The 15690-nt window shown below is 41.4% G+C and overlaps 1 protein-coding gene across 1 annotated transcript in view; it reads left to right on the top strand.

The window, feature by feature from the left end:
• Positions 1-15690, top strand: part of SCTR (secretin receptor) — a 181827-nt gene that overhangs the window by 163312 nt on the left and 2825 nt on the right. Inside the window, 3 exon segments of the mRNA XM_007938163.2 lie at positions 2576-2667; positions 9828-9954; positions 15357-15398. Coding sequence (XP_007936354.2) covers positions 2576-2667; positions 9828-9954; positions 15357-15398 — 261 coding nt within the window.

The following is a 15690-nucleotide window of genomic DNA, read 5'->3' as shown; positions in this document are numbered from 1 at the left end:
TTAATTGGTTTCCCTTTTCTTTGTTGAAGAGGGTCTGTGCAATCCTTCTGCCTAGTCCGCCATCTTGCCCCGCCTCTCCACCATGGAGTGTTTTAATGGACAGCCAACTTAGTGCAAAATATACAAACAGTGAACTGAAAAGCAGTGTTGCTGAAGAAACACTGAGCTAGGAATTGTAGATAGGCCACTAATCCATATATTTTTTGAAAGCGTTCTCAGGCCCCAGACTACTCAAGTGAACCATGAGGGTCTGGGTTGGGTGAGTCCACTGATCCTGAGTCTGTCCAATGTTGAGTAGATGACAGGAGAGTAGAGGTTCTGATCCACGGGCAAATTCATCCCGTTCCCTGAAGTGGGCAGTGGGGCTGGGAGACAAGCACCAAAAGAAATAGGACCCTATTCCTGTCTTGGAAGTCCCTGGGTGGCACAAATGGTTAAGCAGTTGACCACTAACCATAAAGGCTGACGGTTAGAATCTACCCAGGGGTACCTCAGGAGAAGGGCCTGGCAGTCTATTTCAGAAAGATCAGCAAGTGAAAAGTGGTGGTAGATTCCTGTTTTTTTTTCCTGTTTTTTGAGAAAGTTGTGATTGATTTGGCAGATAGGTGAACACACACACAGAGTCACACACACAGAGTTTAACAAATGCATAAATTTGACCCCTTTTAAATATCTTAATTGACCTTATACAATAACATCATTCCTAAATACAGTAAACATATCCAAGAGAGAAAAGTCAGGAAAGCCAGGTTATCCAGGATGGCTTCCTGGAGGAAGTGATTAAACTGCAACTTTATAAGGCTCTAAAGCAGTGGTTCTCAAAGTGTGGTTCCCCAGACCATCACTTGGAAACTTGTTGAAAATTCAAAATCTTGGGTCCTACCCCAGATTTAAGTGGTGTTGGTAGCAGAAAGGTTAAGCGTTTGGCTGCTAATTGAAAGGTTGTTGATTCAAACCTACCCTGCGGCTCTAGGCAGAAGGACCTGGAGATCTTTTCCCATAAAGATTACAGCCTGGAAAACCCTGTGAGGCAGTTTTACATGAGATCAATATGAGTTGAAATTGACTGGGTGGCACCTAACAACACCCCAGATTTATTGAAGCATAACTCTGGGAGTGGAGCCTAGCAGTCCTCCCTCTAAAGTTTGAGAACCCTTGCTGTAAAGCCTTGCTATTTGTATTAGTTTCTTAGGGCTGCTGTAACAGAGTACTACAAACTTAATGGCTTAAAACTACAGAAATTTATTCTCTCTCAATTCTGGAGTCTGTAATCAAGGTATCAGCAGGGCCATGCTCCTTCTAGGGCCCTAGGGAGGATCCATCCTTGCCTCTTCCTAACTTCTGATGTTACTAACAATTGCCTTGGCTGGTAGATGAATCACTCCAATCTCTGACTCCATCATCACGTAGCCCTTTCCCCTGTATATCTGTGTTTAAATTTCCATCTCCTCATAGGGACATTGCATTGTTGTTATTGCTAGCTGCCAGGGAGTTGGCCCCTGACTCATGATGACCCCCTAAAGGCAGCCCAGTCCTATGCCATCGCCATAATCGATTGCAGATCGAATCCTTGTGATCCATACAATTTTCACTGGCTGATTTTTGGAACTAGATCACCAGGCCTTTTTCCCTACTCCATCTTAGTCTGTAAATTCCACTGAAACCTGTTCAGCATCAGCGACACCCAATCCACCACTGAAATAAGGTAGTAGCTGTGCATGAGGTACACTGGTTGGAACTCAATCCCAGGTATCCTGCTTGGAAGGCGAGAATTCTTCCATGGAATTACCACTGCCTCAGTCATTGGATTAGGACTCAATCTAATCCAGTATAACCTCATTTTAACTTGATTACATCTGCAAAGATCTTATTTCCAAACAAAGGTCATGTTTACAAATTCTGGGGATTAAGAATTGAATATATTTTTTGGCAGGGACACAATTCAACTCAACACGCTACTCAAAATGTAGTCCAGGGACTGGTATTGGCATTACCTGGGAACTTACTAGAAATGCAGAATCTCAGGACCCACCTAAGACCTGCATTTTAACAAGATCCCCAGGGTTTCCAATGTGTATTAAAGTGTGAGAAGCACCAAAAGGACTCCTAATGTCTCTTACTCAATCACAGCCACCAACTGTCTGCCAGTGGAGGCTTCCATGTTGCTATGATGCTGTACATGTTTCAGCATAGCTTCCAGACTAAGATACTGGGAAAAAAGTCCTGGTGATCTATTTCTGAAAATTAGACAAATGAAAACCTCGTGAGAGGGAGAGAGGTGACTTAAGGGTATATAACAAGAACAACAATCTGTGCGGCGATTGAGCAGATCTTAGAATTTTTGTGGCCCTGTGGTAGGAAGAGGTGCTGCTTCAAGCCATGGCTTTTTAGGTTGCCCATCATTAGTTTGTTTCAGCAAAAGTCTTGGGGTACAAAGGGCAGCAGTGATGTGCTACCTTGGATGTGATATCTACAATGCTTTCCCTATGCTCAAGTCCATGGAACAGGGCCAGGAGAGCTGACAAGGAAAGCAAAAACACCTTCTCCAACCCTACCTCTGCCTTGTGTTTTGTAGATTAATTTCATCCTTTTTATAAACATTCTAAGAATCCTGATGAAAAAACTTAGAACCCAGGAAACAAGAGGAAATGAAGTGCACCATTACAAGTAAGTGTAAAGACCTAGACATACTTGGTTATTAGCAAGCATTTATTGGGCACCTGCTGTATACCTAGTTTGTGCTAGGCACTGCTGGAAATGGAAGAAAATGGAAAAGGAACCTAGTCTCAGGGTGTTTACAATGTCAATAGGAAGCAATGGATACCAGCATAAAACCTTAGACACTACCATGATCATTTTATGCTGACCTCTCCCTTACTGTATATTGCTTTTTCCTTCACCTAAGTTATATGTGTCTACCCTCTAGTTTGTGCCCATTCCAAAGAATGGTGATCCAAAAGAATATAGAAATTATTGAATCATATCATTAATATCACATGCAAGTAAAATTTTACTGAAGATAATTCAAAAATGGTTGCAGCATTATGTTGACAGGGAGCTGCCAGAAATTCAAGCTGGATTCAGAAGAGGATATTAAATGAGGGATATCATTGCTAGAGTTAGATGGATCCTGGCCAAAAGCAAAGAATACCAGAAAGATGTTTACCTGTGTTCTATTGACTATGGAAATGCATTCATAACAAATTTTGGATAATATTGCAATGAATGGGAAATCCAGAACACTTAATCGTGCTCATGAAGAACCTGTATGTAGACCAGAGGCAGTCATTCAAACACAACAAGGGGATACTGAATGGTTTAAAATCAGGAAATGTATGCATCAGAGTTGTATCCTTTCACCATACTTACTCAATCTGTATGCTGAGCAAATAATCCAAAAAGCTGTACGATATGAAGAATAACATGGCTTCAGGATTGGAGGAAGACTCTTAACAATCTGTGATATGCAGATGACACAACCTTGCTTGCTGACAATAAAGACAACTGGAAGTACTTACTGAAGAAATCAAAGACTACATGTAGCCTGCAGTATGGATTGCACTTCAACATAAAGAAAGAGAAAAAAAAATCCTCACAATTGGACCAAAAAGCAACATCACAATAAATGGAGAAAAGATTGAAGTCAGGGGTTTAATTTTACGTGGACCCACAATCAGCACCCATGGAAGCAGCAGTAAAGAAATCAGACAACGTATTACACTGGGCAAATCTGCTGCAAAACACCTCTTTAAAATGTTAAAGAGCAAAGGCATAATTTTGTAAAGTAGGGTATGTATTTTGGTTCTCTTGTGCTGCTCTAACAGAAAAACCACAAGTGGATAGCTTTAACAAACAGGGATTTATTCTCTTACAGTTTAGGAGGCTAGAAGTCTGAGTTCAAAGTGCCACCTCTCAGTTTTTGACCTTGGCCTTCATTCAGCTCTGCCTCTTGCTCCTGGCCCACTGTAATTGGAGGCATCTTTAAACTCAGACAGCTGCTGGCTGCTGAGGCTGACAAACTCAAGATCAACCAGTTAAATGTCACAGTCCCAAGATTATCAAGCAACATGGCAGGCCACTAGTTCAAGTTCAGATATGGTCTCAAGAATGGCAGACAACATGGCAGCCCACTAAGATGAAGACTCATCCAAATGCAAGATCCAAGTGTGCCAAAAAGCTAGAGACAAGTATTGATCTGGGCGAAGGAAAAGGTAGTATAGCAAATCAAGTGACCAACACAATAACACTAAGGAAAAGGAAGACACAGAGAGGAGCACAAGAGGTACAGACAACACTTTCACATACAAAGTGCTGCTTTATCAGTGATAACAAACATTAATCTACAGGTAAATGTTGTTGTTGTTATGTGCCCTCAAGTCAGACCTGACTCATAGTGACCCCTCCTTGGGTTTCTGAGACAGTATCACTACAGAAGTAGATTGCCCAACCTTCCTTCCAAGGAGTGGCTGGTGGGTTTGAACCGCCAGCCTTCTGGTTAGCAGTCAAGTGTCTTAGGCACTACACTACCAGAGCTCCCACAGGTAAATAGATGGTTAAAACAAATGAACAAAAACAGTTTAAGGATCAGGTATGTCTAGGCAAAAGGTAATATATCCATGATCATATATAAGGTTGGCAGGTGATATTTCTACATATGTATCTGTGCTGTAAGAATGCCCATATTAAAAAAAAAAAAAAGAAGAAGAATGCCCATATAAATAGAACTAACAGGCGGCCACCAGCCACTCCTCGGAACGAAGATTGAGCAATCTACTTCTGTAGTGATACTGCCTTGGAAACCCAAGGAAGGGTCGCTATGAGTCAGTTCTGACTCAATGACACATAATAACAACAACAACAGGGGGCAAAGTTATGATAACTTCTTAGCCACAGTCAACCACACTGATGGATTGTGGGCTTGGGATCATGGTCATGGGGACATCAAGCCCAAGTGGCATAATATACTACACAAAAATATTGTTCTACATCCTGCTTTGGTTAGTAGTGACTAGGGTCTTAGTAGGTTACAAGCGGCCAACTAGATGAAACAATTGGTCTCTCCTCATCTGGAGCAAAGAAGAATAAAGAAAGCCAAAGATACATGGAAACAATTAGTCCAAGGAACTAGTGGACCATGTGAACCTCAGCTTATATGACCACAAGACCAGAAGAACTAGATGGTACCTGGCTACTACTGTCAACCAGTCAAAAAGGGTCACTGCAGGATATCCTGGATAGAGTGGGAGAACAATGTGGAACAAAACTCAAAATCATAAAAAAAAAAAAAAAAGAAGAAGACCAAATTTATTGATCTGATAGAAGCTGGTGAAACTCCCTAGTTACCCTTCAGGCCTGGAATTTAACTCATACCCTTGGCTTCTAGCCAAACAACAGAGAGGAATACAGGAATATAGGGTGAACATTTACACGAGGTAGATACACTCCTTAGAACAGTCAATCATTGGAGAACAGAAGAGCAGTATTTGCACAGGGGGATAGCTCAGGGGACAGGAATGCATAGGAAGAAAGGACACAGGGAAGAGGTAACTATAGGGAGGAAGTGGGAAAAGAGCTGTTACATTGTGGGATTGCAGTCAATGTCATGAAACAAAAAGTATATGAACTGCTTATGGAAAATGAATTTGTTCTATAAACTTTCACCCAAATCACAATAAATACTAAAAAAGAAAAAAATTTAAAGTGGTGTATTAAAGTCTCCTATTATTATCATGGACTTGTCTATTTCTCTTTTCAATTCTGTTAATGTTTGATTTAGGTCTTTTTCGGCTCTTTGATTGTGTGTAGATACTTTTTATGGTTATGTCCTCTTGTTTGATTAACCCTTTAATCATTATATAATATCCTTCCTTGTCTCTTTTTTTAGTTTTAGCCTTAAAGTCTATTTTATCCAAAATTAATATTGCCACTCCTGCTCTTTTTCGGTTGCCACTTGCTTAGTGTATGTTTTTCCATTCTTTTATTTTTAGCTTATTTTTGTTTTTGTGTCTAATATGTGTCTCTTGTAGACAGCATATTGATAGGTCATGTTTTCTTACCCATTCTGTAACCATCAGTCCCTTGACTGGTGCATTTAATCCATTTGCATTCAGTATTGTTAGGTATGAATTTATTGCTTTCATTTTGCTGTGATTTTGTGTGTGTGTGTGTGTGTGTGTTTGTGTAGTGTTGATGATTTCTTTGCTCAATATATTTTTCTGTGCTGAGTTTATTTTTAAAAGTATTTTCTTATCATTTCCTTTATGGCTATTGATTTAGTGTTTACTGAGACATCATGATTTTCTTCCTTTCTCCTTTGGTGACAAGGTTTATTAATTTTCTTTGAGGTTACCTTGTAATTTATTATCTTCCCAGGTTTAAAGCAGTAATTTCTATCTTGACTTCCTTTCCATTTGGCAATTCTGTCCTTCATCATTTATTCCTTCTTTTTGTTTGTAGTTACCGTCATTTACAAATTGACATCTTTGGTTCCCTGTCTTCCATCCTGTAGATTTATTTTATTGTTGATACTTCTATATCTAGGGCAATTTTCTCATGATCTAGTCATGTGTCTTCAGAAGGAAGTTTGGGCAATCTACTTCCATAGTGATACCACCTTGGAAACCCAAGGAGGGTTAGCTGAGTTGGATCCAACTAGATGGCAGTGAGTTTGGTTTGGTTGAGTCATATGTCTTAATCTCTTGTTGTTGTCTTCCATTGTTGATTTTCGTAAGGACTCCCTTTAGCATTTCTGGTAAGGTTGGTATGGTTCTCACAAATTCCCTTAATTTCTGTTTTTCTAAGAATGTCCTAATTTTGACATTGTATTTGAGGGACAATATTACTAGATACATAATTCCTGGCTGGCAATTATTTCCTTCAGAGTTATATATGTATGTCATCCCATTGCCTTCTTACCTGCATGGTTTCTGCCAAGAACTCAGAGCTTCATCTTATTGGTTCTCCTTTGTAGGTGACTTTTCATTTTTCCTGAGGTGCTTTCAAGATTGTTTCTTTGTCTTTGGTTTTGGAAAGTTTGATCATGGTATGTCTTGGTGATTTTCTTTTGAGGTCTATCATATTTGGAGTTCTTTGAACTTCTTGAATGCATGTCTTCTCATCTTTTATGATATTGGGGAAGTTTTCTTCCAAAAACTCTTTGACAGTTTGCCCTGTCCTGTTTTGTTTGTTTGTTTCATCCTGTTGGAGTGTCCCACATGATCGTTGGGCTTTCTTCATTTTTTCATTCTTTTTTCTAATTGGTTCTCTAACAGATTACTATTGAGAGACTTGCTTTCAACCTCACTGTTCCTGTGTTCCACTTACTCAATTCTACTCCATTGCATTTTCCATTTCTGAAATTTTGGTATTAATATTCTGGATTTCTATTTGCTGTCTTTGTATTGTTTATAATTTTCCATTTATTTTGTCAATTTGTTCTCTCTTCCCCTGCCCCCCCCCCCAATTTCTCTTGAGTTTTGTCTGTGTTTTCCTTGATTTTGTCTGTGGTTGCTTCGAACTTTCTCTCAATCTATCGAAGGCACCTAAATATAATCCTTATCAGGTAGATCCACTAACATTTCTTCTTCTGGAAGATTTTCTAGCCCTGTATTTTGATCACTTGTTTGGGTCATCTTTTCCTGTTTTGTGTATGTGTGTGTGTGATTTGAAGTTGTCTGTTGTCTCGAAGACATTGTATTGTTATTGTATTAATTTGTTGATTGTATGTTGGTTTGCTTCACCCTGATTTTTTGTTTTGTTCTGTTTTAATATATCTGGGCAACTGAACTGCATGTTTACTCTGATTGCTAGCCTGGAGCACTGAGGTGCTTATCATTTTTCTCTGGGTGGATTTGGTAGCAGGTGAGAGTATGGCTGGAATCTCTGATCACTGATCTTGCAGAGAAGTTGAGAGCAGGCTGGGTGGGTGTTGGCCACTGTCTATCATTGGTCCAGTAGTGCTGAAGTGTGTGATGTCACTCACTCAGTGGGTGGTGCAGCAGGTATGGTTGGGTAGGGCTGGGCAGGGTTGCTGTCTGCCAATTGGTAGGGAAAGATAGAAAAGTCAAAGGGGGATGAGGGGAGAAAGGGTGAAGAGGGGTGACCTAAGAAGAAAGATAAAGAAGGAAAAGAGAAGAAGAAGAACAACAAATGCAGCATGGTACTGACACAAGTGGTAGCTGGCAAACATTTCTGTAGTAGAAATGTGACACTCACTCTGCAGGAGCATGCAGCACCAAATACAGAGAGTCAGGGGAGACACTATTCAACATGGAAGTGATGGGGAGTGAGGTGTTTTCTCTGCTGGATCAAAGAAAAGAAGTAGGAGGAAAAAAAAGACAGGTGGAAGTGGAAGAAAAAGAAAAATAACAAGGTGGAAGGTGGGGAAAGTGAAGGACTGAGAAGGAAGAAATAAAAAGAATAGAGAGAAAGAGGGAAAAAATGGTATAAATGTTAACCAGCTACAGCAGGAACACAGAGCTCACCCTAGAAGAACTCACACTATTGTGCATGAAGGGGAGTACAGGTTCTGCTGACCATAGTGGGGGGTTGTAGGGAAAAAAAAAAGAGGAAATGATGAGGAAGAAAGAAGAGGAAAACAAGGGGAAGGAGACGGAAGAACCAGGAAGGATGAAAAAGGAAAACAGAAAGAAAGAAAAAAAGCAGCACAGTGTCAGCCCTGCTGTGCAGGGACATAGAGCTAGCTCTGCTGGAGTGCACACCTCTGACCAGGGAAGGGTAGGGACAGGTGCTGCTAACTGCATGGGCAGTTAGGGAAGGGCTTCCATTCTTTGGGATTAGAAACAAAGTGGAGGGGCAAGGGAAGAGAAAGAGAAAAAGAAAAAAACAAAAAAGGGAAGAAGAAAGAAGAGGGGCGGATGGAAGAACTAAGCAAAGTAAAGAGAAAAGCAAAATAAAAGTAAAGCAAAATAAAGAGAAAAAAGTAGCACAACATGGCAGTGGAGGGAGTTTGGCTGCTGGGTTGGTGGGGTTGGAGAGGGACGTCCCTCTGGGCACCAGGAGATTGTGAAAGGTAAGGGGGGGAAGATACACCTCTGTGGTCATATGATCACCAGGGTGGGTGCTGGTGCAGTCCTGGGCAGGTAGAACCAGTTATCTAGTTCCTGCTCCAACTGGAATGCCACTTGCAATAATTCAAAATGGCCTCGCTGGGCCTGTTGGCAGTCTACCACTCCTTGTTCACTGTTTTTGTTCAGTCTCTTCCTCTCACTGATATTTGATCTACTTCTTTTTCCTTTCCTTTGAAACTCTGGAATCCAGGATTGTCATCTGTAGCCATTTCCCTTGTTTTTTTGAATCTTTGTTGTAGAGGGTCTGGTTAGTGTATTTGCCTAGTCTGCCATCTTGGAACCTCCTCCCCACATTCTATATTTTTATTTGCTAAATTTGGCAACCCTAATCTCGGAAGAAAATAAAAGAACTCTCTCTCTCTCTCTCTCTTTCTCTCTCTCTCTATATATATAATCCAACTATAAGAAAGCCAGCTTTGCTAACGTGTAAGACAGAGTAGCAGTAATACATGCATATAATTTGTAAATAAATAGTTGTCTAAGTGGGTACATGTGCAAATTGTTTTACAGGCAGAAGGAAAAGATCAGAGAATTCGGGGATTGGCTATGAGTTCATAAATGCTATATCTGGGTGATGGGTACATGGGTGTTAGGAATTTTCCAAAGTAAAAAAGTTTGGGGCCACTGCTGCAAAGGCCTATGCAATCACCCTGCAGATGGGATCCAGAAATTGAAGTAGACAAGGAGGGGGCAGGGCTTACTGCATAGCAGGAGACTTTAGTGGTTGTCTGTCCCCAGGCGGCTGGCCAAGTCCACCCTGCTGCTGATCCCCCTCTTTGGAGTCCACTACATCATCTTTGCCTTCTCCCCAGAGGATGCCATGGAGATCCAGCTGTTTTTTGAATTGGCCCTTGGCTCCTTCCAGGTAAGCTTTTGGGACTATAACTCTAAGCTGTAAAGAGACAGTTCTATCTTTCCTTAGAAAGAAATGGAGGTCACAGAGAAAGCAAGCCAGGTCTTCTAGAAGAGTCCAGGTTGCAGTTTGGGAAGCTAGATACTTCATTTGGCTGGAATTCAAGTGAAGGAGAGGAAGGACCTTACTGTGCTGTAAGGTCCACACGACCTGGAGTGGCATTAGTTCCCTACAGTCAGATGAAGCAAAAAGTAAGAGAGTGATTGACCCCAGGGAAAACAAAAAGTAAAAGCAGCCCCAGAACATAATATTACTTAGCTCTCAATGGCATGTGTTGCTGTTGTTGGTTGTGGTCAAGCTGGCTGTGACTTGTGGTGATCCCATGAATAACAGAACAAAACATTGCTCCATCCTGCATGATCTTCATCACCTCTGGTATGTTCGAGTCCATTGCTGCAGCCACTGTGTATTTCGAGTGATATCCCACCTAGGGGGCACATCTTTGGACAGCAGTCTGATGTGTTTCTTAGGATTTTCACAGACTGTATTTCCTTTCTTCCTAGTCTGTCTTAGTCTGGAAGCTCTGCTGAAATCTATCTACCATGGGTGACCCTGCTGGTGTTTGAAATACTGGTGCCATAGCTTCCAGCATCACAGCTAAATTCCCACAGTATGACAAATTGATAGATGGGTGGTGGTCAACTACTAAACCATCAAAATGTACAGAGGAAAGATGATGGGGAATGAGCAGTGTGGGTGACGGTGTGTTTCCAAGCATGTAGTATCTTCATCTTCATATTGCAAAGTCCATAGAAAAATGCCCCAAACAAAACCATCCAGAAGTAGCAACATCAGTATATTTTTTAAAATCAGTTAAGAGTTGTAAGCAGTTGCAGGCTAGAAACAGGAAATGGGGTAGGGATATCAATAGGCTGCTTTTTTTGTTGTTGTTGAAGCAAGAATAATTTGACTCTACAAAACCATGTGCATATACAACTTTTTTTTTTTTTAATAAACCTTAAAAAATGAGAATAAAGTAAGGGGAAAATCAACTGTGAAGATGGCACAAGACTAAAAAAAAGAAAATGTAAACTCATTGGGACAGAAGGAGCCATCTCTGTGACTAATCTGAATCCCAAATTTCACAATGTTATTTGTTTATTTACTCATAGCTACTTCCTTCCAAAAATAACGTGATGCAGTGTTAGGAAAAACTAAATAAATAAACCAAAACACAGAAGACAAAAATAAAATAGGGACAGAGAAGATCAGTGAAAAGAGACAATAAAGCCAGAGTTGAGTTCATATACAGAAACCAATTCTATAAAGTCCTATCTCGTCTATAAAATGAGATAGCTGGGTCAGAAGTTTGGTTTAAGAGTTCCCAGCAGCCAAAGCAAAGACAGAAATGCAATGAGTTTCAAGATTTATAGTATTTTAAGGAGTCCCTGGGTGGTACAAAAGGTTAACACACTCACCTTCTAACCAAAAGGGTAGAGGTTCAAGTCCATCTGGAAGGCTCCTTGAAAGAAATCCTTGGTGATCTACTTCCGAAAAATCAGCCATTGAAAACCCTGTGGACCACAGTAGAAACTCAGACATACATGGGGTTGCCTTTGGTTGGAATTGACTCCATAGCAACTGAAATAATTTGTGTAACATGAAACCAAGTAGTTGCCTAGTGATTATATAGACTTTGAGGCCTGAGAAAACTTCTCCAATGTATTTTCCTGAAGAAGCCAGCTGGTCTTCAACAACATTTCCACGAGAGATGGAATCCTGTCCGGAAGAAGCTGGAGTCCTCCTCGTATCAGCCTCACTAGGAACACATCTGTAAATGGAGTCAGGTCTTACCCTAGCCCACTCCTTCAGACCCTTCCCTAGGGGTCCCTGCTAAAGACACAGGATCTTAAGAACTGAACGGTACTTTGATACCCCACTAGGGCCTCAGACCTCTAGGAACCCAACCTCTGGTGTAAGCCATGATTCTTTTTATCTACACCAGGGGCTACCACCCACACTGCTATCCAAGGAGGCTGGCTGCAAGCACAATGGGTTATTCCACTCATTTAGCAGGTGGAGGAGTTGAGACCTAGAAGTGGGAACCATGCTGAGAGCATAGATCCACCTCAATCATAGATAGGGATTTCCAGTCCCTCAGAACTGAGGCTTGTCTTTGGACCTGTGGACCCATTTGGCTTCTCTCTGAGGAAATGATTTGTCAATGAGAAAACCAGAATCAGTTTATTAATGTTCCCATAGATATGTTTATGAAGAAAAAGTATCTTGAAATGTTTTTTAAAGGAAATTTTTCCCCCTATTTCCTGAAAAACCTTAAAGATTGAAGTCACTTTTATACATGTTTGGAAGAATTCTCCAGTGAAGCTATCTGGTTCAGCATTTTTTGTTGTTGATTACTGATTCAATCTCTCCACTTGTGGGTCTGTTGGGATCTTCTGTTACTTCTTGAGTCAATGTAGGAAGCTTATGTATTTCTAAGAATGTGTCTCTTTCTGAATTGATGCACTTGAATCATGGTGTTGGCGAAGAATGATAGATATACCATGGGCTCCCAGAAGAACGAACAAATCTGTCTTGGAAGAAGTACAGCCAGAATGCTCCTTAAGAGCAAGGATGGCAAGACTTCATCTCACGTACTTTGGACATGTTATCAGGAAGGATCAGTCCCTGCAGAAGGACATTATGCTTTGTGGAAGGTCAGCAAAATAAAAGATCCTCAACAAGATGGAGTGATACAGTGGCTGCAACAATGAGCTCAAACATAGCAATGATTGTGAGGATGGCACAGGACCAGGCAGTGTTTTGTTCTGTTGTACACAGGATCACTATAAATTCCGACTCAACAGCACCTAACAACAAAAACATCTATTTTGTTGGTGTACAATTGTTTATAACATTCTCTTATGATTATCTTTTTTACCTCTACAGGGTCAGTTGTAATGTCCCCACTTTCATTTCTAATTTTAGATTTTTACATCTTCTTTTTTGTCAGTTTAGCTAAAGACTTGTCAATTTTATTGATCTTTAAAAAAAAATCTTTGTATATATATGTATGTATGTGTGTGCATGTGTATATATATGTATGTATGTATGTATATGCACACACGCACACACACATGCACAGGCATTTGACTGCTAATCAGAAGGCTGGTGGTTCAAACTCACCAGCCCCTCCTCAGAAGGAAGGTTGGGCAATCTACTTCCATAGTGATACTGCCTTGGAAACCCAAGGAGGGGTCGCTCTGAGTTGCATCTGACTCAACGGCAGTGAGTTTGGTTTTTTTCGTATATATACACACACACACACACAAAGTCATTGTCATGGAGTGGATTCCAGCTCATAGCAACCCGTGTGTATCAGAGTAGGATTGTGCTCCACTGGATTTTCTATGGCTATTTTTTCAGAAGTAGATCAGCAGGTCTTTCTCCTGAAGTGCCTCTGGATGGATTCAAACCATCAACGTTTAGGTCAGTAGCCAAGCAAAAAAATTCTTACATATACAAAAGTGAAGAGAATAGTATAATGAACCTCCATGTAGCCATCATGAAGCGTCAACAATTATCCACTCATGCATGGCCCACCTTATTTCATCTCTAGCTTCATCTACTCCACACCAATCTTGCCCCCTACAATTATTTTTAGCAAATCCTAGCCATCATATTATTTCATCTGTATGTATTTCTAAAGAGCTCTGGTGCTACAGTGGTTAAGTGCTTGGCTGCTGACTGAAAGGTTGATGGTTTGAACCCACCAGCCACTCCATGGGAGAGTAGCTGTTTGAAGTTCTCTTCTGTCCTATAGGGTGGGGACAAGTTGGAATTGACTCACTGGAATGGGTTTGGTTTTCTTTGGTTGAATTTCTAAAAGACAAGGGCTTAAAATGGAATACACACAACCACAGTACCATTATCATTGCCAGATACTTTAGAAAATTAGCTTAATACCTTTTTTGATGGTACAAATAATACTGGCTTACTGTAGAAAATTTTGAAAATAAGGAAATGTAAAAACAAAAACAAAAAATCATCTATAATCTCAACCCAGAAATAGCCCCTGTTAAACTTTGTTCAAAAGGCCTCTGTTTACTTCTTGCCTTTTTCTACTCATGAAGACACGTGCACATATAATTGGGATCATGGGATCATACCCATCATGAATATTTCCCCATGTCATTAAAATGGTTCAAAAACTTCATTTTCAATGACCATATATAAACTATGGAATTCATCAAACTTGCTGGCCTGATTGAGGCCTGCCTTCTGCACCTTGGGGAGGGGGTCACTTTCCCTCACCCTGACCTCCAGCTCTTCCCTGACTACAGTGAAAATGTGTCGCTGGGTCCCAGGACAGTAGCACACACCAAGCAGTTTCTTGGTGTGAATCTCCACAGATCTTCAATTCTGCCTTACCTCTAACTTAACTTCCCTTAACTCTAAAATGGGGTTCCTCCCACCTACTTCCTAGGACTTAGGCAAGGATTATATAAGCATCTGGCACCCAGAATCCCAGTTACTAAGTAGACAAGTTGTGCAACAAATCCAGATCTGCTTTACTTCACAGCCTGCCTTTATGTGGCCTTTTCACTGTCTGTCTGACCACTACCACCGCCACCAGTTGTTGCTGAGTCAGCTCCAACTCATGGCAACCCCATGCATGTCAGAGTAGAACTGCACTCTATAGACTTTTCAATGGCTATTTTTCAGAAGTGTATCACTAAGCCCTTGGGTGGACTTAAGGCACCAACCTTCAGTTAGCAGCAGAGCTAACTACCTGGGGACCCTCACAAAGCCAGGGAACATAAAACATAGGTGTCAGAGGTGTCCTCTAACCCAGAAGATCCACCACCAATCCAACAAACCTGGAGGTCAAACCTGCTACTGGTCGGCTTTTAAATTGAAAACTGGCTTATCAATTGAAATGAGTTGCCCATGTTTAAATGGCTCCAGATTTCCAGCATATTTTGAACAATAAACCCCACAGGGCTGGCTTATCTCTCCTACTAGTCCAGGCAGGTTTCAGATTCCTTCTCCCAGGTAGGCTGGCTTACTTGGCCATGTGACTTGCCTGGCTCCATGGGCCCCTGCCTTCATGTCACTGACACTACATGTGTATGCAACCCTTTGCTAGACATTGGGGACCACAAATGTAAGGGACATGGTCTTTGCTTGCAAGGAGCTCATAGTCTCTGATGCATGAAGAACTGGGCACTATTTGGGAAGAGGGAAGGCAGAGGAGGTAGCCCTACTTCCTAAGAGGGGAGAACCATGATAGGAGAGAAGTGGGGACATTTCTTTTAGGAAGTGAGCCTGCAGCTGGTGATGGAAGGATTAAGGGGAGGAGGAGCTGCCAAGGCCAGTCTGAACACCTGCACTAACCCCTGATCTCTCCATAGGGCCTGGTGGTGGCCATCCTCTACTGCTTCCTCAATGGGGAGGTGAGTGTCCAGTAGCTGCTCAGATGCCTGGAAGAGTTCCCTATCCAGCAGACTGCAGTTCAGAGTCACCTGGACAGGGTGGTAGGAAGGGGGATTTGAAAAGGGGGGTATGGGTCTAGGTTGGGGAGGTCTGGGCCTCTGTACTATAGAAGTGTGAGCTCATGACAAGGGGCAAGGTTGTGGTCACTGCTTGGTCACAGCAACCGAGTAGTTGAACCTGCGGGCTTGGGACCATAGTCGCAGGGGACATCAAGCTCAATTGGCATAACATACTATACAAAACATTGTTCCA

The sequence above is a fragment of the Orycteropus afer genome, unplaced genomic scaffold (assembly GCF_000298275.1).
Source record: "Orycteropus afer afer isolate SDZICR_OR568_19922 unplaced genomic scaffold, OryAfe1.0 scaffold00004, whole genome shotgun sequence".
Classification (NCBI taxonomy): domain Eukaryota; kingdom Metazoa; phylum Chordata; class Mammalia; order Tubulidentata; family Orycteropodidae; genus Orycteropus; species Orycteropus afer.
Note: the sequence above shows the minus strand (reverse complement) of the source record. Positions and strands in the feature narration are given on the sequence as shown.